The sequence below is a fragment of the Mobula birostris genome, chromosome 12 (genome assembly GCF_030028105.1).
Source record: "Mobula birostris isolate sMobBir1 chromosome 12, sMobBir1.hap1, whole genome shotgun sequence".
In the NCBI taxonomy this organism is placed as follows: domain Eukaryota; kingdom Metazoa; phylum Chordata; class Chondrichthyes; order Myliobatiformes; family Myliobatidae; genus Mobula; species Mobula birostris.
Window position 1 is genome coordinate 82,717,120 of NC_092381.1, and position 23,732 is coordinate 82,740,851.

General features: G+C 40.5%; 1 protein-coding gene across 1 annotated transcript in view; it reads left to right on the top strand.

Annotated features, from left to right (window-relative positions):
• Nucleotides 1-23,378, top strand: part of uck2a (uridine-cytidine kinase 2a) — a 48,365-nt gene extending 24,987 nt beyond the window's left edge. The window contains exons 4-7 of the mRNA XM_072274230.1: nucleotides 2,034-2,176; nucleotides 9,827-9,924; nucleotides 20,592-20,640; nucleotides 23,020-23,378. Coding sequence (XP_072130331.1) covers nucleotides 2,034-2,176; nucleotides 9,827-9,924; nucleotides 20,592-20,640; nucleotides 23,020-23,156 — 427 coding nt within the window. The 3' untranslated portion in view covers nucleotides 23,157-23,378. The remainder of the gene's footprint in view (nucleotides 1-2,033; nucleotides 2,177-9,826; nucleotides 9,925-20,591; nucleotides 20,641-23,019) is intronic.
• The last annotated feature ends 354 nt before the right edge of the window (nucleotides 23,379-23,732 follow it).

The following is a 23,732-nucleotide window of genomic DNA, read 5'->3' on the forward strand; positions in this document are numbered from 1 at the left end:
ATACCACTTTCTTCGAGCAAGATTTTGGTCAACTCTCCTCCTGTCTCTTTCTCCTGTCTCTTCATGACTCATTGTTGAATTTGTCTGAAAGTTCATTTAAAGCCCATGGGGACATTTGCTGCATTGAAGATGCTGTAAAAATGCAAATCAAAATAATGAGATGTTATGTAAAAATTCAGGGTGTGTCTAGACCAAGAGAGTTGAAGAAGAAATGGGAATGATTGTACAGACTTATGTGTTACACACCACAAGGATGTCAAAAATAGTACACATTTTCTTTTTCCAAATAGTTGAATGTACAGTATGCAAACCTGCTTGTTCAGTTTGGCTCCCTTTGAATAGTCATGGTCTGGAGTGCTGGGCATGAGCTGACATTAATGTTTTCCCCAAGCTTCCATGTTTGATTTATCTGCTGTATTCTATGAAGGCCAAATGACAGTTTGATTTGGGGTTAACCTTGCCCAATTGAAATGACCAGTTAGGATACCTGATAAGTTTATTCTCGGTTTCAAGAAGTGCAGGCTGATGAGCCAGCACACCAAGTAGGAGGATGCTTCATAGCAGAAATGACAAACTGGCAGTGGACCTGAAGCAGACGTGAAGGGGAGGAGGCAGGATGGAACTCAAGTGGACTTGAAAAGGAGAAGTCAGAGTGTGACTTAGGGTGACCTGAAAGGAAGATGGCAGGCTGGAGCTCAAGTTGATGCAGGAGGTAGGTGGAGCTCAAGTGGACCTAAGAGGATGGTGACCTGCTGGACTGTATAGGGTGAACCTGCTGCAGGGGTGGACGAAGCAAAGGGGCAACTAAACAAGGGATGTACAATGGTAATCAGCCACAGAGCAATTGGAAGTGGACTGGGCAATGTGAAAAATGTGCAGACATGGCATAGTGAAGCACAAATCAATGCCCGTACATAGGATTAGTGTAGAGAGCTGCAAGGGTGGCTTAAGACAAATTGGGCTAAAGACCTGCTTCTGTGTGGTATGACACCCCATCTAATTGAAAAACAATGCTGAAATAGCAAGAATAAAGATTGAGTGATTATATGTAATGTCTAGCATCTTGGACAAAGGAAGAATTTTTTTTTCATTTATTTCTGAGCTTAGAAACGAGCTCGTTCATCAAGCTTCTACAAATCAACCTTTTTTTACTGTCTTCAATTCTCCCCCTCAGCTTTGTCTCTTCTTGCACGGCATCTTCTTCCATCTGAGTTTAGATTTTGGATTTAGGTTTTGGCAGCCTTTCTCTGCCTTCGGCATGGATTGGCTTTCTTCCTCTGGATTAGATTTTGCCGCACTCTGCTCCTTGTTTTTAAATGGCCGGAATGGAATTTTCAGATAACCACCAATATGGGTCACTGTGACCAAAATTTTCTGTTCAGAATTTGTCAAGTGTTGACATAGACACTGTTGGGGATTTTTAAAGTAAATTTATGTTGAATTGTGTCTTTTTACTTCCTGTGCTTAAGGAAATTGAAGTTGCTTTTCCCTCTCTGTATATAACATTGTAATATGTTCAGCTTTAGTCTTAAACTATTCAATTTGTGATGCACAGTGGCACTTTTACGTCATTAATCTGTGTTCAAAACTGAGCTGTATCATTAATGGCTATAGAAAATCCATCATCAGGTTGTAACTACACTCAAACCATGTATTGGGTTTGGGTAATGCTGCCATCCCTGTTGGAAGAAATATTGTATTTGGAATAGCAAAGACTTTCCAGGAAAAGGACGCACTTTTCTGGACAGATAAAGTAGGAGGCCAAAGTAGTTGAATGATTGAAACTTAATGCACTTTGTGTTCTGAACTACAACCAAGAAAGAAATTTGTACAAATATGAATGGAAAGCTTGATTGAGTTTTACGGCATGGAATGCAAAGAGGGGCAAGATAAAGGAGAGATTTAAAATGCACCTTTTTTCAATCAATGGAATCCTGCATTTAGTGTCTGAAAGTTCAGTGGTAATGATGGAATTACTTGTTATCACTTACAAATTTCCATGTTCCTATTATTTATTTCTGTTTGCTTTCCAGAAAATCTGAAACAGTGACTGTCTACCCAGCAGATGTGGTGCTATTTGAAGGTATCTTGGCCTTTTACATGCAGGATATCCGGGACATGTTTCAGATGAAACTGTTTGTGGACACTGATGCGGACACCAGACTGTCACGCAGAGGTACAGGGCAGGTAGAAACTATTGTGATGTGGTTTGTTTTTATGATGTCTGTATAAATTTGATTTCCCAAACAAAAAGGATCAAAGTTCATCCCTTTTCAGAGGACCACAATTGATAACTTGATCTCAAATAAGATGTACTCGGTTCCTGAAAAGTCATTGATAATATCAATAGACAGATCTATGGCCACTATTTGTGAGCAGGACTCTGGACAAGAGAGTGCCATGTTGCCTGAACCCATTGTCTGGACTCAGCTCAGTTTGGGCCCTTGGCCATCTTTCACTTGGCACATTCAAAAGTTCTACTTTGCCATCTGCCTTCCTTGATGGTGGTGGACAAAGTTCAGGAGTATTGGACTGATATCAGACATTATGGATCAGGCCCCAATATGGAATAGTCTTGGCTGTGCCACAGGATGCAAAGAAAACATGTGTTACTTATAAAAATGGATCTCTTTCATTTGCCCTGAGGATTCATGAAGAAAAAATGGAGGTTCTGATTGTAGAGAGTTCTCCACAGAAGCCCATAAGACATAGCAGAATTATGCCATTCAGCCCATTGAGTCTGCTCCGCCATTCCTTTCCACCCCATGCACCTGCCTTCTCGACATATCCTTTGATTCCCTGACAAATCAGGAAACTATCAACTTCCCCCTTAAATATTCTTACGGACTTGGCCTCTACCACAGTCTGTGTTAGAGCATTCCACAGATTCACTACTCTCTGACTAAAACAATTCCTCCTTACCTCTGCTTTAAAGGGTCGTCCTCAATTTTGAGGCTGTGCCCTCTAGTTCTGGATACCCCACCATAGAAAACGTCTTCTCCACATCCACCCCACGTCCTCCCCACATCCACCCTATCTAGTCCTTTCAACATTCGGTAGGTTTCAATGAGATATGAGATCCCACCCCCAACCTCCGATTCTTCTAAATTTCACGGAGTACAGGCCCAAAGCTGACCAAACACTCCTCATATGTTAACCCCTTCATTCCTGGAATCATCCTCGCGGACCTCCTCTGGATTCTCTCCAATGACAATACATCTTTCTGAGATATGGAGCCCAAAGCTGTTGACAATACTCCAAGTGTGGCCTACTAATAAAGGCTCAGTATTATTTCCTTGCTTTTATATTCTATTCCCCTTGAAATAAATGCCAACATTGCATTTGCCTTCTTCACCATGGACTCCACCTGTAAATTAACCTTCTGGGAGTCTTGCACAAGGACTCCTAAGTCCCTCTGCACCTGGTGCTTAAACCTTCTCCCCATTTAGATAATAGTCTGCACTATTGTTCCTTTTACCAAAATGCATTATCATGCATTTCCCAACACTGTATCCCATCTGCCACTTTTTTGCCCATTCTTTCAATTTGTCCAAGTCCTGCTGCAATCACATTGGTTCCTCAGCACTACTTACCCCTCCCACCTACCTTTGTATCATCCACAAACTTTACCACAAAGCTACCAATTCCATTATCTAAATCGTTGACAATGTGAAAAGCCGCAGTCCGAATACTGACCCCTGAGGAACACCACTAGTCATCAGCAGCCAACCAGAAACAGCCCCCTTTATTCCCACTTTCTGCCTCCCGCTTGCCAGCCATTCCACTATCCATGCCTGTATCTTTCCTGTAACGTTGTAAGATTTTATCTTAAGTACCCTCAAGTGTGCTTATCAAATGCCTTCTGAACATGCAAGTAAATAACATCCACTGCCTCTACTTTGTCCACCCTGTTCGTTACTTCCTCAAAGAATTCTAACAGATTAGTCAGGCAAAATTTCCCTTTACAGAATTTATGCTGACTTTGACTTATTTTATCATTAGTTTCCAAGTACCTCAAAACTTCATTCTTATTAATAGACTCCAATACTTTCCCAACCACTGAGGTTAGGTTAACTGGACTATAATTTCTTTTATTTTGCCTTCCTTCCTTCTTTAAAGAGTGGGATGGTATTTGCAATCTTCCAGTCCCCCGGGACCATGCCAGAATCAAATGATTCTTGAAAGATCATGATCAATGCATCCATTATCTCTTCAGCAACACCTTTTAGGATGTAGTTCATCGGCCCAGGTGACATCCACTTCAAGACTTTTGAGCTTGCATAGCACTTTTTCCTTTGTAATAACAGTGGAACTCACTCCTGTTCCCTGACACTCATGGAGCTCTGGCACACAGTAAAGTACCCATTAAGTTCATCTGCCATTTCTTTGTCCTCCATTACTACCTCACCAGCAAAAAATTCCAATGATCCAATATCAACTCTCACCTCCCTTTTACTCTTTATATAACTGGAAATTTGTTTGGTATTCTGCTTTATTTTACTGGCTAGCCTGCCCTCATTTCATCTTTTCCCTTCTTATAGCATTTTTAGTTGCCTTTTGTTGGAATTTAAAAGCTTCCCAATCATCCAACTTCCCACTCACTTTTGCTACCTTAAATGCCCTTTCCTTGGCTTTTATACAATACTTAACTTCCCTTGTCAGCCACGGTTGCCTACCCCTGCCAATTAAGAACTTCTTCCTCTGTAGAACACATCTATCCTGCACCTTGTGAACTATTCCCAGAAACTTCAGCCATCCCTGCTCTGCTGTCATCCCTGCCAGTATCCTCCTCTAATCCACCTGGGCAAGCTCCTCTCTCGTGCTTCTATAATTCCCTTTATTCTTTTGCGATACTGACACATGTGAGTTACACTTCTCCCTCTCGAATTGGAATATGAATTCAATCATATTTTGATCACTGCCTCCTAAGGGTTCCTTTATGTTAAACTCCCTAATAAGATCTGGGTTATTACACAACACCCAATCTAAGATGGCCTTTCCCCAAGTAGGCTCAAGCACAAACTGCTATAAAAAGCCACCTTGTAGGCATTCAACGAATTCACTCTCTTGCAATCTGACACCAACCTGATTTTCCCAATCTCCTTGTGTATTGAAGTCGCACATTACAGTTGTGTCATTACTCTTGTTACATGCCTTTTCCAGCTCCCTTTGCAATCTCGACCCCCACATCTCGGTTACTATTTGGAGGCCTATATATGATTCCCATAATGTTTTTTTCACACTTGCAATTTCTTAACTCCACCCACAAAGATTAACCATTCTCTGACCCTATGTCACTTCTTTCTAAAGATGTAATTCCATCTCATACCACCGCCTATGCCTTCCTGCTTGTCCTTCGACACAAGGTATATCCTTTTATGTTAAGCTCCCAGCTATGTCCTTGTTTCAACCATGACTCAGAGATGCTCACGTCATACTGACCGATCTCTAATTGTGCCATGAGTTCGCCCATCTTATTCCAAATGATACGTGCATTTAAATACAGCACCTTCAGTCCTGCATTCTTTGCCCTTTTGAATTTTGCCTCTGTGATACAATTTAATTCACAATTTAACTCTTTGCTCTGTCTGCATTTGTACCCAATCGTTGGCTTGTCCTTCCTTACAATCATGTTACACCCATCATCTCCTTGTAGACCTACTGGCTCATCCGCAGCTCTATCATACTGGTTCCCATTTCCCTGCCATAGTAATTTAAGTGACTCCCAGCAGGTCTAGTAAATCTGCCCACAAGAATATTGGTCCTCCTCAGATTCAAGTGCATTCCATCCCTTTTGTACAGGTCCCAGCTGCCCCAGAAGAGGTTCCAGTTATCCAGAAATCTGAATCCCTTCTCCCTGCTCTAATTCTTCAGTCACACATTTATCTGCCACCTCCTTCTATTCCTATCCTCACTGTCACGTGGCACAGGCAGCCATCCCGAGATTACTTGCCTTGAGGTCCTGCTTCTCAGCTTCCTTCCAAACTCCCTGCTGTCCTACCAAAAGCAAGAAGGCACACTCAAATCGTGTAGGTGCCATGTGGTAGTATGTTTTAGTCATGGACTTTACCAGTTAATATTAATGTTTTAATGCCATCAATAAAAATGTCCTGAAATATTTATTAGAAAACCTAGTATTTTTAATCACCTTAAGAATAATTATTTATGAATCAAAAGATTAATGGAATGAAAATGCTTTTCCACATCCTTGACATTAGCCAAGCAATATTGGTAACGTTAATCTCCTACATGAGTACCAGTGATATGATAAATGCACTTAGAGAAATAATTCCCTTTTTTTTCCGTTTTTGGGTGTAACTATTTTTAATCTGCACCTTTCCTGGGATGAATATTATTTATTTTTAAACTCTCATTCAATTCAGGCATTTGATATTGCTTTCAAGGAGGTTGATAATATAATTTCGCTGATGATAGTAATAACTGTAGGCCGTAGTTTCCAAATGAGAATTTGATCATTGTTTCTAGTTGAGGCCAATTATGTTTCTGCCAGAGGTGACAGTGTCTGACATTACACAAAATGGAAGCAAAATGGGATGAACTTGTATGTGCGGACAGTAAAGTTGGAACCAAATGATCTATCTTTCCTTTTGAAATATTGTTTCTGTATTTTGTTGTAATGAAACTGTACAGAATTTCTGTTGTAGTTAATGTGAAACTAATCTGCTACTAAACTACATTTATTACCTACTTTGAGAAAAGTTCTGTTTTGTTATTCCATTATTTCACTCAACAGGAGCAGTATTTTGTGTCTTATATGGAGTTCAATGATAGCTGATGCTGTCCTCCTTGAAGCCCAAGCAAGCAGTGCGTCAAATCTCAGAGTTAGAAATCATGAATCTGCATTTGGGTTTCTTCAGCATCATTTTTTGCTAGTTTCTGCCTGATTTTGTTTTAGTTCAGGACTAGTGGTGGTCCTTTCATGAGCTATGCCAATCACTGTGTGGATTTGAGCATGTCCACAGGGTTGTATTAAGATGTTGTTAAGAAAACAAAATTTATTTGGCACCCATTGGTTCCCACATCAGAATTTTAATTCAACTTGGACTATGATAAACTGGATAAGATTTTGTATTTTAAGGAAACTTGTTCAACATGATCAAGTGCATATTAACATAAATGTTAATCTATTTTCCATTCATATTAAATTAGTTCTTTTGTAACTGAGCTTCCTAAAGAGTTTAGCACTGAGTAAATGATCAAGACATATGGGTGGTTAAGAAAACTAGATGGGGGTGAAGAGGAACAGAAATGGGCGGGTGAGAGGGAAAATAGGCATAATATTCCATGATGAAAATGAGAAGCTCTGTAGGACTATGGACATTTTTTTCCTACTTGCTCCTTTTGCTTTATTTTGAAAACACTTATTTCGACCTTATCAGATAGTGTGACTCAGGAAAATTGATATGTCACTTTCCTCTAATTTAGTTCAAGATTACATGATAAAGCACATTGGGTGGACAATCACTGCCGTTTCCTTGTGAAAGGGCCTTCAGTATGTGGTCTTGCGACAAGTGGCTTCCAATGCATCATCTAAAGGAAGTGATTTGCAGGATCCAATTGGTGACGTATTTTGCAACACTATTGCCTATCAAGATTCCACTTTGGGTTTCAAAGCTATGTAAAGGGGTTTTGATTTATAGCAGCCACTTTTGTGTTGGACCACTTGAACTCTGCTTTATTTGTAAAGATGAGAAAGAGAACACTACTATAGACTAAACTACTGTGAGCATAATGTGGAATGAAAGGTACTTTGGCTTGCTCCTCTCTCATGCCTCTAAAATTTCCTTTACTCCACTGTAATACCTGATGCATCTGACTTTGTCATCTTCCTCTCAAACTAGAAGGTGAATTCTTTCATATTATGATCACTGTCTTTTAAGGGTTCCTTTACCTTAAGCTCCCTAATCAAATCTGGTTCATTACACAACCCCAATCCTAAATTGCCTTTCCCCTAGTAGACTCCCTTGAGATGAAAGTATATATTCAGCTTATTTGAGATGAAAGTATATATTCAGCTTAAAGGAATGGGCTCTGATATTTTCAGTGATTACTTAAGTGTTGTTTCACCTCTGCACAGATTTTCCTCTAGTATTTTCTTCTTGTAACGATTAACAGCCTGATCTTTGAACAACAGTTGTTTTGTTTCTGCAGGCATGGAAATATTTTCTATTCCAGGAAGTGTTTTTGAGCAATATTCCCTCATTGGCATTTATAAGATTAAAATGTTCTTGTTGAGATTTGAATAAATGCTATTTATTCAGAATCAGGTATAATACCACTGGCAGGTGACGTAAAATTTGTTAACTTAGCAGCAGCAGCACGATGCAGTACATAATATAGAAGAAAAAAAAATAAATAAAAATACATCAATTACAGTATATGTATATTGAATCAATTAAAAATCGTGCAAAAACAGAAATACTGTATCTTAAAGTGATATAGTGTCTAAGGGTTCAATGTCCATTTAGGAATCGGATGGCAGAGGGGAAGAAGCTGTTCCTGAATGGCTGAGTGTGTGTCTTCAGGCTTCTGTACCACCTCCCTGATGGTAACAATGAGAAAAGGGCATGCCCTGGGTGCTAGAGATCCTTGATCATGGATGCTGCCTTCCTGAGACACTGCTCCCTGAAGATGTCCTGGGTACTTTGTAGGCTAGTGCCCAAGATGGAGCCGACTAGATTTACAACTTTCTGCAGCTTCTTTCGGTCCTGTGCAGTAGCCCCTCCATACCAGACAGTGATGCAGCCTGTCAGAATGCTCTCCACGGTACATCTATAGAAGTTTTTGAGTGTATATGTTGACATGCCAAATCTCTTCAAACTCCTAATGAAGTATAGCTGCTGTCTTGCCTTCTTTATAACTACATCGATATATTGGGTTAGATCCTCAGAGATCTTGACACCCAGGAATTTGAAACTGCTCACCCTCTCCACTTCTGATCCCTCTGAGGATTGGTATGTGTTCCTTCGTCTTACCCTTCCTGAAGTCCACAATCAGCTCTTCTATCTTACTGATGTTGAATGCCAGGTTGTTGCTGCAGCACCACTCCACTAGTTGGCATATCTCACTCCTGTACGCCCTCTTGTCACCACCTGAGATTCTACCAACAGTGGTTGTATCATCAGCAAATTTGTAGGTGATATTTAAGCTGTGCCTAGCCACACAGTCGTGTATATAGAGAGCAGAGCAGAGGGCTAAGCACACACTGAGGTGCGCAAGTATTGATTGTCAGCGAAGAGGATGTGTTATCACCAATCCGCATAGATTGTGGTCTTCCAGTTAGGAAATCAAGGATCCAATTACAGAGGGAGGTACAGAGGCCCAGGTTTTGCAACTTCTCAATCAAGAGCTTGGCTATCCATGTGCAGCTTTACAGCACAAAAGAAACTGGAAACTGAGATGGAATACAGCATTGTTGTCAATACCTCTTCCATGTCTCTTATGTTGCCACTCAACCTTTAATGGTAGGCTTCTAGGACTTGGATGCATAAAACTCAAAAGTTTGTTTTATCCAGTGTTACCTATCATTCAGTAGCATTTTATGTAATCAACAGCCTAAGGTTAGGCAATTAATTTCCTTTTTCAAATCTGAAGAATAATGGATATATGCATTTTTAACTGGAGGTGTGTGCAGTAATTTCAGTAAATGATGTTTGTTTTTGAATGACAAGTAATGAAACATTTGGAGATATTCACATTTGAAGGAAATAAAATGGGATGAAAAAGGTAGAGCTAAGAGTAAGAAAAAAATTATTTTTGAATAATTTCTCTGAGTGTTCACTTTGTACCTCCTACTTGTTTTCAGTATTAAGAGACATCAGTGAAAGGCAGCGGGACCTAGAACAAGTTTTAACACAGTACATAACATTTGTCAAGCCAGCTTTTGAAGAATTCTGCCTCCCTGTAAGTATAACAATTGTACAAATACCATACAATCATTTTGGAAATTAAATAAAAGGAAATGTATGAAGTTACTTAGTCAACTAAGTTACTTTAGAACATATAATCATAAGAAATAGGAGCAAGGGCAGACCATTTAGCCTCTCATGTCTCCTTCAATAATTAATAAGTGTTGATTAATCTATTACTTTGAGACTTCTACTAATACCGTACTCCTTGACTCCCTTGATTTCGTAAAGCCTATTGACCTGTTAGGAATGAACTCAAAAAGTAATCCTCCCCTTAAACAGAGTATTCCAAAGGTTCATTACCTTCTGGGTAAAGAAAATTTTCCTCAACTCATTCTGAAATATAACAAAAATATCAGTCCGATCAGGACCATTTCAGAGATGTATTCGTGACTCCTCAATCTGAGAGTACTGGATCGATTATGTTATTACGGAGAAGAATTGGTTTGTTGGCATCTATTCTATAGCTATTCTCCTGGGAGAGGGACTGGGAAGAATCTTTTCATCCTATTACCATGACCATAACTTTATTTATAACATCCGGCACTTTTTCTCAAGTTTTAAATTTGCTTCCCCAGGATTTGGAATCCTGTTCACTACTTCATCATTAAATCTTAATCAAAATGGTTGAGTTTCCAAAATTCAGTACATTAATGCAGACACAGTGTCTCGTATCATCTTTGGTGCAAGGTTAAAATAGCCTTACTGTATTTTGAAATTTGCCGTCCCTGAGAGATTTCCATGGCTTTAAGAACTTTGTTGGTACTGACTTCAGCTGACCTGTTTTCTCGGTCTAATTCTCTTTTTTTTCTTTCATAACAATAAACACTCTATACATTTCCTACCCCAGAAATTTCTTAGGAAAGCTACAAGGCTTAGACCATTACAAATTTTCAATATTAATCTTGACTCAAGTAAACTTCCCATTCTTAGATGATTTTCATTCACCTAAGGAGTTTCCAAACCTGTACCTGTTGGTAATTGGATTCTTCTTTTAAAATTTTTCCAATATAGAAATACTTTCACAAAGCAGGTAAACTTGTTTTCTTGCCTTTAAATTTTAAACTACAGAAATCTATTTTTTTACTGATAAATATACTTACGAAGCTTTACCTTATTAAATTTGTTTGAAGTATGTTGACTGCCTCAAACAGCGCCCATTCTTCATAGGACTATCTAAAGTGTTCTCTAGGCAACCATGGAAACAAGGTTGCAAAGTGACCAAGTTGAAATCAAGTATTCCATAAATTCATAGAAGTGAGGAAAAGTTGAAAATGATGTGCCCAATTTCACATTCTTTTTCTCTCTCTCCTTTTTCCACTCATTTTTTTTCTCTCTCTCCTTTTTCTGCCTCTGTCCCTCTCACTATACCCCTTGCCCATCCTCTGGGTTCCCCCCTCCACTTTTCCTTCTCCCTGGGCCTCCTGTCCCATGATCCTCTCATATCCCTTTTGCCAATCACCTGTCCAGCTCTTGGCTCCATCCCTCCCCCTCCTGTCTTCTCCTATCATTTTGGATCTCCCCCTCCCCCTCCCACTTTCAAATCTCTTACTCTTCCTTCAGTTAGTCCTGACGAAGGGTCTCGGCCCGAAACATCGACTGTACCTCTTCCTAGAGATGCTGCCTGGCCTGCTGCGTTCACCAGCAACTTTTATGTGTGTTGCCCAATTTTAAAGGAAGGTTTAAAGGCAGTAGGAGGAGGAATCATATCAGAAATGAAGTAGAATCATTTTGGAGGGAGTTGGTGGAATTATGTATAAAAGCCTTTAAACAAAAATGGTAATATAGGATGTAACAAAGGTAAAGCAATAAATATGGACACTTTAATTTACATAATTCTGGCAAACCAACTTTACCAAAAAACCTGGTGAATAAATTCACATGATGGGTAAAGATGGCTGTTTAGACTGTTTTACTGAGGAACTAACAAGGGAGCAGGATATTTTGATCTGATATTGTGTAATGAGAAGGGGTTTGATTGTTTTGAGTAAGGGACTTTCAAGGACGTGGGATTATAATATGATATAATTCTATGTAAAAAAAAAAGGTGATTTTTTTCAATCTGAAACTGGATTTTAAATGTAAGCAAGCCAAATTATAAACCTGTGAGGCATCAGTTAATTATTGTAAAGTGAAACACTACAGAAAGAAGCATGATGGTAAACAAGCTATGGCCAAGTTTAAAAGAATTAAAAAATATATTACATGTAAGCTGTTTTCTAAGGGCAAAATAAATAGAAATGTGGTCCTGCCATGTCTTTGAAAAGAAGTCAAAAGACTGAGAATATTGCCAAAAAATAAAACAGCAAGCCTAGAGATTGTGAAGATTTCAAGATGTAGTGAAGAAGAATTAAGGGATTGATAAAGGAAAAGTAAAGTTTAAAAAAAAAACGTATATTATCAAAGTACTTGTGTTGCCATGTACTACCCTCAGATTCATTTTCTTGCAGGCATTTACAAGAAAATGAAGAAATACAATAGAATTTATCAAAAACTGTACATAATACAATCTACATAAGACAAAGTAGCCTTCTCAATTTTGTCTAGGTGTTGCCTGAAGTTAGATTTTCATCCCTTTATAAACTCTTTGCCTTGCTCTTTATTCTGGAGACCTGGGTAACCTCTCCTGCACTCTCCTTCCCTTTTACATTCAAGCTGTTGAACCTACCTCACTACTATATAGTGTAAAACCCTATCCACAGCCCTAGTTGTGCCATGTGCCAGGAGCCTAGTCCCAGTGAGGCTCTGGTGGAGCTCATCCCATCCCATCAGAACAGCTCCCTCCTTTCTCAATACTGGTGTCAATATCTCACAAATTCAAACCCACCTCCCACACCAATCTTTAAGCCACGCGTCTGGCTCTCTGTAACAATCCAGAGATTATTACGTTTTTCGGTCTTATTTTTAAAGAAGAACCTCTTTCCTTGTTTTTCTTGTGTCGTTGATCAGCACATGGACCATGACAACTGAACCTTTCCCTCCCATGCCAAATTCCTCTGTTGCTTCAATGAGATGTCTTGAACCTGGGCAAAGGACAAAACAGGCAAAAACAACACAGCCTTTGGAACAGAGAATTGTATATATTCCTATTTTCGATCCCCATTTACAGCTATACTTCTCTCCCTTTCTTTGAATGGCTTCCTGACCCATGATGCCGTGGTTCAGTTGCTCACCCTCTGTACAGTCCCCACTTGCAATCCTCACAGCAAGCCACACTCTCAGACCTGCTGGAAAAGCTCACGGGCTGAAGCTTCTCCAGCACCACCACTCAGACCCTTGTATCTTCCTGAAACGCAGTCACACCCTCTTTCCTCTGACCACAGTCTGAACTTGAAGGAATTAATCCAATGAGTGACTGCCCCCTGAAACAGTGTCAAGGTAACTCTTGTGTTTTAAGCTCCATTTCCAAGTCAAGTTTGACCATGAGTTCATCGAGCAGCCAACACTTGCTGCAAATATGGATATCCGGGACTGCAATAAGACCAAAAGATAAAAGAGCAGAATTAAGCCAATCAGCCCATCGAGTCTACTGGGCAATTCCATATTGGCTGATTTAATTCTCTCTCTCAACCCCATTCTCCTGATTTCTCCTCATAACCTTTGACAACTTTACTAATCAAGAACCTATCAAACTCCATGTTCAATAGACCCAACGGCTTGGCCTCCACAGCCATCTGTGGCAGGTAATACCACAGATTTACTACCCTCTGGTAAAAGAAATTCCTCCTCTATTGGAAATAGATGTCTGTCAATTCTGAGGCTATGCCCTCTAGCCCTAGACTCCCCTACTATAGGAAACATCCTCTCCACATCCACTCGATCTAGGCCTTTCTGTGTTCGATGGGTTTCAATGAGATCCCCGGCCTCATTCTTCTAAACTCCAGCGAGTACAGGCCCAGAGTCGTCATATGCTCCTCATGTACATTAACCCTTTCATTCCTGGAATAATTATCTTGATCCTACTCTGGACCCTCCCCAATGTCAGCACATCTCTTCTTAGATAAGGAGCCCAAAACTACTCACGATACACCGTGTGGACTGACCATTGCCTTATAAAACCTCAGCATTATATCCTTGCTTTTATATTCTAGTCCCCTTGAAATGAATGCTAATGTTGCATTTCCCTTCCATACCACTGACTTAACCTTCAGGAAATCCTTCATGTGGACTCCAAAGTCCCTTTGCACCTCTGATTTTTTTTCATTTTCACCTCATTTCGAAAATAGTCCATGCGTTTTTTTTCTTCCTACCAAAGTACATGACCATATAATTTACTGCATTATATTCCATCTGCCCATTGTCCATTTTCTTTGCCCATTCTCATAATCTATCTAGGTCCTTTCGCAAACTCCTTTCTTCCTCAATTCCACTTGCCCTTTCACCTATCTTCATATCATCTGTAAACATGGCCACAAAGCCATCAATTCCATTGTCAAAATTATTGATATATAACATGGAAAAAGGCTGTCCCAACACCAACCCCTACAGAACACTGCTAGTCATCGGTAACCAACCAGAAAAGACCCTCTTTATTCCCACTCCCTGCTTCCTCAACAGTACTTGCCCCTCCACCTATATTTGTATCATCTGCAAACATGGACAGAAGCTACCAATTGCATCATCAAAATCATTTACATATGTGAAAATAAACAATACCAACACCTACCCCTGAGGAACATCACTAGTTGCCTCTAGTCAACTAGCAAAGTCCCTCTTTATTCCACTCTTTGCCTCCTGCCAGTCTTCTATCCACGCCAGTATCTTTCCCATAATGCCATGAGCTTTTGTTGAGCAGCTCATGCACGACACTTTGTCACAGGCCTTCTGTAAATCTAAGTATACAGTATCGACCTGGCTGTCCTTTGTTAGTCCTGGTTGTTATTTCCTCAAATAATTCCAACAGATTTGTCAGGCACGATTTCCCTTGAGGGAAACAGTGTTGACTTTGGCCTATTTTATCATGTGTCTCCAAGTACCCGAAAACCTCTTCCTTAATAAGAAACTCCTTCAACATCTTCTCAATCACTGAAGTCAGGCTAAGTGACCTATAATTTCCCTTCTTCTGCCTCCCTCCTTAAAGAGTGGAGCAACCTTTGCAATGGTTCCTCCAGAACCATGCCAGAGTCTAATTGAATCTTGAAAGACTACTAATGCCTCCACACTCTCTTCAGTTACCCCTTTTTCTAACCCTAAGGTGTAGTCCATCCGGTCCAGGTGGCGTATCTATCATCAGACTTTTTCATCTTCCCAAACATCATCTCCTTGGGAATAGCAACTACACTCACTTTTGCCCCTTGACACTTTCAAATTTCTGGCATACTGCTAGTGTCTTCCACAGTGAAGATTTAATAATTATTTTGCTTAAGTTTGACCACTATTTCTTTGATTTCCCAACCCCCCCCCATTACTACCTCGTGAGTCTAATTTTCCAGCTGTCCAATATCCACTCTCACCTATTTTATTCTTTGTATATCTGAAGAAAGCATTTTGCATTTTCTTTTATGTAATTGGTTAGCTTACCTTCATATTTCCTGTTCTCTCCTTAAGGCCTTTTTTAGTTGTCTTCTGTTTTTTTAAAAGCTTCCCAATCCTCTAACTTCCAATTAATTTTTGCTATATTATATGCCTTCTCTTTTCCTTTATGCTGTTTTTGACTTCCCCTGTCAGCCACGGATGCATCACTCTCCCTTTAAAATACTTCTTGGTTGGGATGTATCTATACAGCAGGTTCCAAATTGCTCCCAGAAACTCCAGCCATTGCTGTTCTGCCATCATCCCTGCTAGTATCCCCTTCCAATCAACTTTGGACAGCTCCTCTCTCGTGCCTCTAATTCCCTCACTCTACTGCAATACAGATCCATATGACTTTATCTTTTACCTCTGACACTGCAGGCTGAATTCTATCATATTATGATCACTACCTCCCAAGGGTTTCTGTACCTTAACTCCCTAATCAAAAATGGTTCATTACAAAACACACAATCCAAAATTACCATTCCCCTAGTGGGCTTAATGACAGCTGCTCTAAAAAGTCATCTAGTAGGCATTCTACAAATTCCATCTCATGGGATCCAGCATCAACGTGATTTTCTACAATTTACCTGCATATTGAAATCCCCCATAACTATAGTAACATTGCCCTTTTTACTTGCCTTTTCTATCTCCTGTTGTAATTAATACCCCCCCCCCCCCCATCCTGACTGCTGTTCAGAGGCCTGTATATAACTCCCATCAGGGTCTTTTTACCCTTGTAGTTTCTAACTCCACTCACAGCAATTCTACATCTTCCTGTTCTATGTCTCCACTTTCTAAGGGTTTGATTTCACTTTTTACCAACAGAGCCATCCCAGCCCCCCCCCCCCCCGCATACCTGCTTGTCCTTTCAATACAATGTGTATCCTTGGGTGTTAAGCTTCCATTCCAACTATGATCTTTTTGTCAGCCACAACTCTGTGATGCCCACATCATACCTGCCAATCTCCAACAGCATTACAAGGTCATCTACCTTATTTTGTAAACTGCATGCACTCAAATACAACACCTCCAGTCCGGTATTGGTCACCCTTTTCAAATTGAACTCCTGTTACACCTTGTCATCCCACTGACTTCAAGTTTGCCCCATCACCTGCCTCACGGTCTCACTACATGCTGCATCTAGATGGATACAAAATGCCCATCTTCAGTCTTATCACTCTGGTTCCCACCCCCTGCCAAATTAGTTTAAACCCTCCCCAACAGTTCTACTGAACTTGCATGCAAAGATATTGTTCCCCCTCCGATTCGGGTGCAAACTTTCTTTTTTGTATCGGTAACTCCTTCCCCAGAAGAGATCCCAGTGATCCAGAAATCTGAAACCCTATCCCCTGCACCAATTCCTCAGCCGCACATTCATCTGCAAAATCGTCCTTGCCCTCACTGGCACATGGCACAGGCAGCAGTCCAGGAATTACGACTCTGGTGGTCCAACTTTTCATCTTTCTACCCAACTCCCTATATTCTCTTCAGGACCTTCTCCCTTTTCATGCCCATGTCATTAATACTATTATGTACCACGACTTCCATTTGCTCAGACTGCCCCTTCAGAATGCTACGCACCCGATCTGAGACATCTCTGACCCTGGCAACATGTCATTTAGGTGTCCCTTCCACATCCACAGAATCTCCCGTCTGCTCCTCTAACTATGGAACCCCCTATGACTGTTACACTCCTCTTCACCTTCCTTCCCTTCTAAGCCACAGCGGCAGATAGTGTGCCAAAGAGCTGACCGCTGTGGTTTTCCTCTGCGAGGTTAACCCACCACCATCACCCCCTTCCAAGAGTATCCAAAGTGGTACATCTGTGGTTGAGCGGGACGTGCACGGGGGTATTTTGCACTGGCTGCCTATCCCCTTTCACCCTCCTGATGGTCCTGTCCTGCACTACCTGGCTACATGTTCTGTCAATCAACCCCTCGGCCTCCCAGATGATCTGGAGTTCAAATCCAGTTCCGCTTCCAGTTCCTCAGCAAGGTCTGAAAGAGGCTGCAGCTGGGCGCACTCCTTGCAGGTGTAGTCATCTTGGACGCTGGAGGTTTCCTGCTTGGCATCGCCACTGCTTTAAGAAAGAAAGAAAGAAAAATTAAACGAGAATTTCTACCTATAGTCTTTGCCTCCCCTCACCAAAGTCTGAGCTCCCCACTCTAACACTGGGCCACTCGCACTATGGCTGCTTCGCTTAAGATTACCTTCTTTTAATTGGCCCATGCCAACATTTCCTTAGGATCTGTGGCATGCCCAATGGGGTCCATCAGCTCCTACATGTTGCAACTACAATGAATCACCTGATCCTGCATCCCTACTTTATTTAATTAGTTGTAATTTGTTTTTTTTAAGTTAACTGTGCCTGTTGTTACCTGCTACTCATCTCTGCCTCCTTGCTGAAGGCACGGACCAACACTCCTATACTGGTCCACTTACACAGCGGCCGATTCAAACTGACCTTCAAGTCCTTGACCTCTGTCTCCTTTTGCCAAGGCTTCAGTTGCCCACTCTAACTCTGTCCAATACCACTTAAACCTCACTACTTTTTATTCAGCCAAGTGCATCTTACAAACGACGAGACTTGCTCTTTTCAATGGTTCTCGTTCTCGCTCTTGCTACTCCACAGTGAAACTTATTGCTACTCCAAAGTGAAACTCAAAAGTTGATGTGAGATCATGAAAGGTAAATGATGTGTGACAAATTTGTCAGACTTTTTTTAAATTTTCAAAATGGATAAGGAAGAACCAGTGGATGTGGTTTATTTGGACCTTGAGAAGGTCTTTGATAATGTGCCACGAACAAAATTATTAAAAACTATTAAAGCACATGGTATTGGGGTAATGTTCCGATATGCACTGAGGTTGGATAATGGAAGGGAAACAGGAATGAACAAGTCTGTCTTGTGCTAGGAAGCTTTGATCATTGGGATGCATAGGTATTCGTGTTGGAATGCTATGTGTTCACAATCTATACAATATCAAAGGTACAATTTAATGTCAGAGAAATGTATACAATATATATCCTGAAATGCTTTTTCTTCGCAACTATCCACAAAAACAGAAGCCCCGAAGAGTGAACGACAGTTAAATGTTAGAACCCCAAAGCCCCTCCCGCACATAAGCAGCAGTGAGCAACGATCCCCCCTCTCCCCACTGGCAAAAAAAAGCATCAGCACGGCCACCAAGCACTCAAGCTTGATCAAAGCAATAGCAGAGACACAGACCTGCAGTTACTCCAAAGACTTTGTGATTCACCCAGTATTTGACATGCCACAGGTTCTCGCTCTCCCTAATAAGAGAGGAAGAGGTGTCTCCATTTTCCCAGCGAGCAGGAAGGCAAAACAAACAACTGGCTGGTTTACGATGTTAAAAGTCCGTTACATCACTTTTGTCGAGCTCTGTGCCTGAAGATCGCAAAGATCCCGGGTCTTCAGCCACACAGTCGCAGATAACCCGACTCCCCCAGCAACACGCAGGTCTCCTGTCGTGACACCGACCTTCGATCCGCCCGTCTCCAGAGCCCCGAGATCCTTGGCTTCCGAATCCGAGCCAGACTCTTGGGCTGAGCCTTTGGCGTGCTGAACAACAACGGCTGATCGTGGAACCCCAAGAGCGGATCCCATTCCCGCAAAGAACCATAGTCAGCGTTTAACTCCAGGTCAGGGTCTTCAAAAGAACCCTGAGAGGGAATAGTAGGGATATTAAAGATGGAAATCGAGCTGTTTCTGTGGATGCAAGCGAGGGAGTAGCCGTTAACCCTCCTAAGCTCTGCCTACACCAAGTGTAATATATTCAGGTTTGACAGTGACGCAGAGCTGGGTGGCAGTGTGGCCTGTAAAGGGGATGTGGAATAGCTTTAGAGGGATATGTAGACAGCTTAAGTGAGTAGGCAAGTATATACTGTAGAAAAATAAAAGTTAATTCATTTAAGTTTTAAAAAAATTCACTTTTTCCATTGATGGGAGTATGAAGGGTTTTGATGTCCATAAGCACTTGGAGATTTTATTCACAAATTATTGAAAGCTTTCTTAGAAGATCTGCAACTAGTTTGTGGGCCTTTAGTCCTTCTCAATAACTATAGGAGTAGAAATGTCTGGCTGCAACTATATGAAGCCTGGATAAGACAGCATCCGAACAACTGTGAAAAAGAAAGGATGTGCTTGTGATTGGGGAGTGCAGTGAAGGCTTCTGGGTAGTGTGTTTCTCTTTATTAAAGTAACAATTATAGCCTGTGCTTTCTTAAGTTTAGAAGAATGCAAGCTGTTCATGTCAGAATTCTTAACAAGTAAGGTAATAGGCATTATTCTTTTCCCTGGCTGGGGTGCTTAGAACCAATATCTCAAGGTAAAGAGCCTGCTATTCTAGACAGATGAGGGGAAATTTCTTCTGTTAGGGAGTAGTGACTTTTTTGAATGATTTACTCAGCATTGGTTGGGTCACTGACCAACTTCAAGACCAAGATTTTCAGAAATTAAGGGAAGCTGGGGATATAAGAATGTGTGTGGAGATACAGATCACCATGATCATATTGAATGGCAAAGCAAATACTTAACGGCATTCAGACAGACCAGCAAAATATGAGGAACATGCTGATACTGTTCACGTGTACAGAGGGAAAAGAGGCTTCCATGAAGCAAGATGCTGGAATAGACTAACTGAATAGAGTTTTCTGTGCTGTAAATTCTATGTAATTGTAAAATGGAAACTTCTGTGCAGCTTTATTATGACACTTACATTTAAAGATGCCTTGGTTCAAGCAACAGTAAGCATAAATGTTACAGTTCATGTAATAAGTTAAAAATGTTAAGTCATTTTGTAAATGATATTTGCTAAAGAAATTGTGAAAGATATTATTTTACATTGAGCATACCCAAGTATAGTCAGTGTACGCATCAATTTTAAATGTACCTGGCAAATAGAATGGCTAAGGTATCTTGTATCATTTGACAAATTGCTTCACTGAGTGGTAAAAGTCATGCAGGATTAAATGGATAAAGCTGCATGTCTGTTTTACTAGTTTCTTCTTTATGGCCCTTGGCGTGATAAGTGACCTTGGCTAATCTACTGTTTGCTTCATCTATTGTGGATGCACATGTTAAATCATCATCATTTATCTGATGTACCAATGTGCTTCTTCAAACAGACCAAGAAATATGCAGATGTCATCATTCCAAGAGGAGCAGAAAACTTGGGTATGAAATTTCCCTTTGCTTTTTTTTTGAATTAAGCTTTTCAATAATTCCTCTGCTGCTAGCATCCTACTTTGTTTTTATAGATGACCTTGGAAGAGATTGGCAACTGGCATTAAGTGTTTTAGTTTTCCCCTGACACATCTACATTGGCTTATTGCCTGCACTGCAAAAGACTCTCTTGAACATCTGAAATGTGTTTAGTCATAACTGCATCAAACGAGAACTTTCTTGACAAAGTCTTAGATGATTATTGATATTAATGAAAAGATGGTAACTGGGTGATCCAAAACATTGATTTTTAGGTTACATCAGAGAACTATTTCTTGCCCCCATATATGTAATGGCCCTCCAATACAGGTCCAATGAGTGATCTATTATTAGAAATCAGAAATGATAGAGTCTTTTACAAAGTTAAATTAATTCTGTATTTGCACCTTATGGAATTGAATTTAACTTTAATACCCTTGATGCTAATATACCAATAAAAATCAGAATCTGTGCTGTGGAGCTATACTTTCTGTTCTGTGAGAATTCGGTTAATGGGATAACTTTATTTTAATCTTAGCATCTGACCTGAATGCTGTGACACATTCATACTTTGATTCTACTTGATCTCTTTATCGGCCATCTACTCTGTCAGAATAATTGAAGGAGTAGGCATCCTTTTATGAGTCCTTGTCATCGCTAGTGCTAAATTGTCGACTAATTTTAATCCTGAAGGTAGCTGTCAAACTGCTGGTTAAGTCCCTGAGGACCTAACCTGGTCACAAAATATTGATGCAGTTATAAAGAAGGCAGGGCAGCAACTATACCTCATTAGGAGTTTGAAGAGATTTGTTATGTCAACAAATACACTCAAGAACTTCTATAGATGTACCATGGAGAGCATTCTGACAGGCTGCATCACTGTCTGGTGTTGGGGGGGGGGGTGGAGGGCCACAGCACAGGACTGAAAGAAACTGCAAAGGGTTGCAAATTTAGTCGGCTCCATCTTGGGTGCTAGCTTACAAAGTACCCAAGACATCTTCGGGGAGTGGTGTCTCAGAAAGGCAGCGTCCATTATCAAGGACCCCCAGCACCCAGGGCATGCCCTTTTCTCATTGCTACCATCAGGAAGAAGGTACAGAAGCCTGAAGGCACACACTCAGTGATCCAGGAACAGCTTCTTCCCCTCTGCCATCCGATTCCTAAATGAGCATTGAACCCATGAACGCTACCTCACTTTTTTAATATATTTGTTTTTGCACAATTTTAATTTATTCAATATATGTATATTGTAATTGATTTACTTATTTATTATTATTTTTTTCTTCTATATTATGTATTGCATTGAACTGCTGTTGCTAAGTTTACAAATTTCACGACATATGCCGGTGATAATAAACCTGGTTCTGATTCTGGACTGCTTCACCCTGCTATATTTTTAAGAGCTGAATGCTGTGGGAGTTGTAACTGCGTCTGGCAAATAACTTGACTGGTTTGATGCGTCAGCTGACATTTGTGAAGCAATGTTTTTGAATAAAGGTATCTATGGTAATGAGGTGATAAACTTGTGAAATTTGATGTCTTAAAGAACTGAAATGCATCACTTGTCTGTGTGCAGTTAATTGAATTCAGTAAAACATAATCAGGGAATTGAGCAAAAGGGGTATCTTACCACAGATATTCATTTTATACACTGATCTATTATGGAATTGTGCCTGCAGGTAGAAATGTAACATTTGAAAATAAAGGGATAGGTTTAGAAATGTTATATTGAGGAACAGTAAGGTAAAAATATAATGATGCTGCTGTGGCTGTTGAAATCTCTTCCAATTGCCTCCGTTCTTTGTGTATAGTAAGGGAATGATTTTTGATTTATTTTTGAGGAGATCAGTAAATTAATAAAGAACCCGTTTTGGCCTGTTGCATGCATTGAAATTGGCACAGTGCAATAGGTAACTTGGCAGATGAGCTATAACCTTGAGTCTGTCCTGCTAGGAATTCTACAACTTGTTGAATATAAATGCTGCATCTTGGATGGAAATGTTTCTGAATAATTGGTATCAGAATTTGTGCTGTGGAAATGATTGCTTGTATTACCTGTCCATGTGATTTGACTTTCATTACATGGTTGTTGATGTTACTTAATTATAGACCCAATGTCAGATTGCAGCAATCAGTAGTAATTTAGCCACTGATCCTGAGATGTTAAAATATAAATTATATTTTAAAGAGAAATGCAAATTGGAAAACTATTTATTTAAAGTTTTTGCTAGCAAGTTGAATCTGTGGGAATGGGGAGTGCTGGCATAAGAAGTCTTTTAAAGTCTGTTTAATATAGTCACATGTATTTGTTTAATCTGCTGAAACAATTCTTGTTCTTTTCCTTCATACCAGTTGCCATAAATTTGATAGTGCAACACATCCAAGACCTTCTCAATGGCGGACTGAGCAAGCGCCAAAATGGCTGTTTGAATGGATATAGTACACCATGTAAGAGGGAGTCTTCTGATTCCAACAGCAGACCACACTGATTGAAGGTTGAGGAGAGTGAAGTTTTGCAATGAAGTTTAGCATGATTTTACCATCTACTGTTTGGGGGAAAAGGGAAAGGTGCCAAGGTTTCAAAGCGTTGTTCAAAGCAAAATTCACTTCTACCACCAAAATGGAATTTTTCCTAAAGTAAACATGAGGAATTCTGCAGATGCTGGAAATTCATGTAACACACATCAAAGTTGCTGGTGAACACAGCAGGCCAGGCCCCATCCCTAGGAAGAGGTACTGTCGATGTTTCAGGCCCAGACCCTTCGTCAGGACTAACTGAAGGAAGAGCTAGTAAGAGATTTGAAAGTGGGAGAGGGAGGGAGAGATCCAAAATGATAGGAGAAGACAGGAGGGGGAGGGATGGAGCTAAGAGCTGGACAGGTGATTGGCAAAAGGGATATGAGCGGATCATGGGACAGGAGGCCCAGGGAGAAGGAAAAGGGGGAGGGGGGGAAACCCAGAGGATGAGCAAGGGGTATAGTCAGAGGGAGAAAAAGAAGAGAGAGAGAGAAAGAATGTGTGTGTATATAAATAACGGATGGGGTACGAGGGGGAGGTCGGCATTA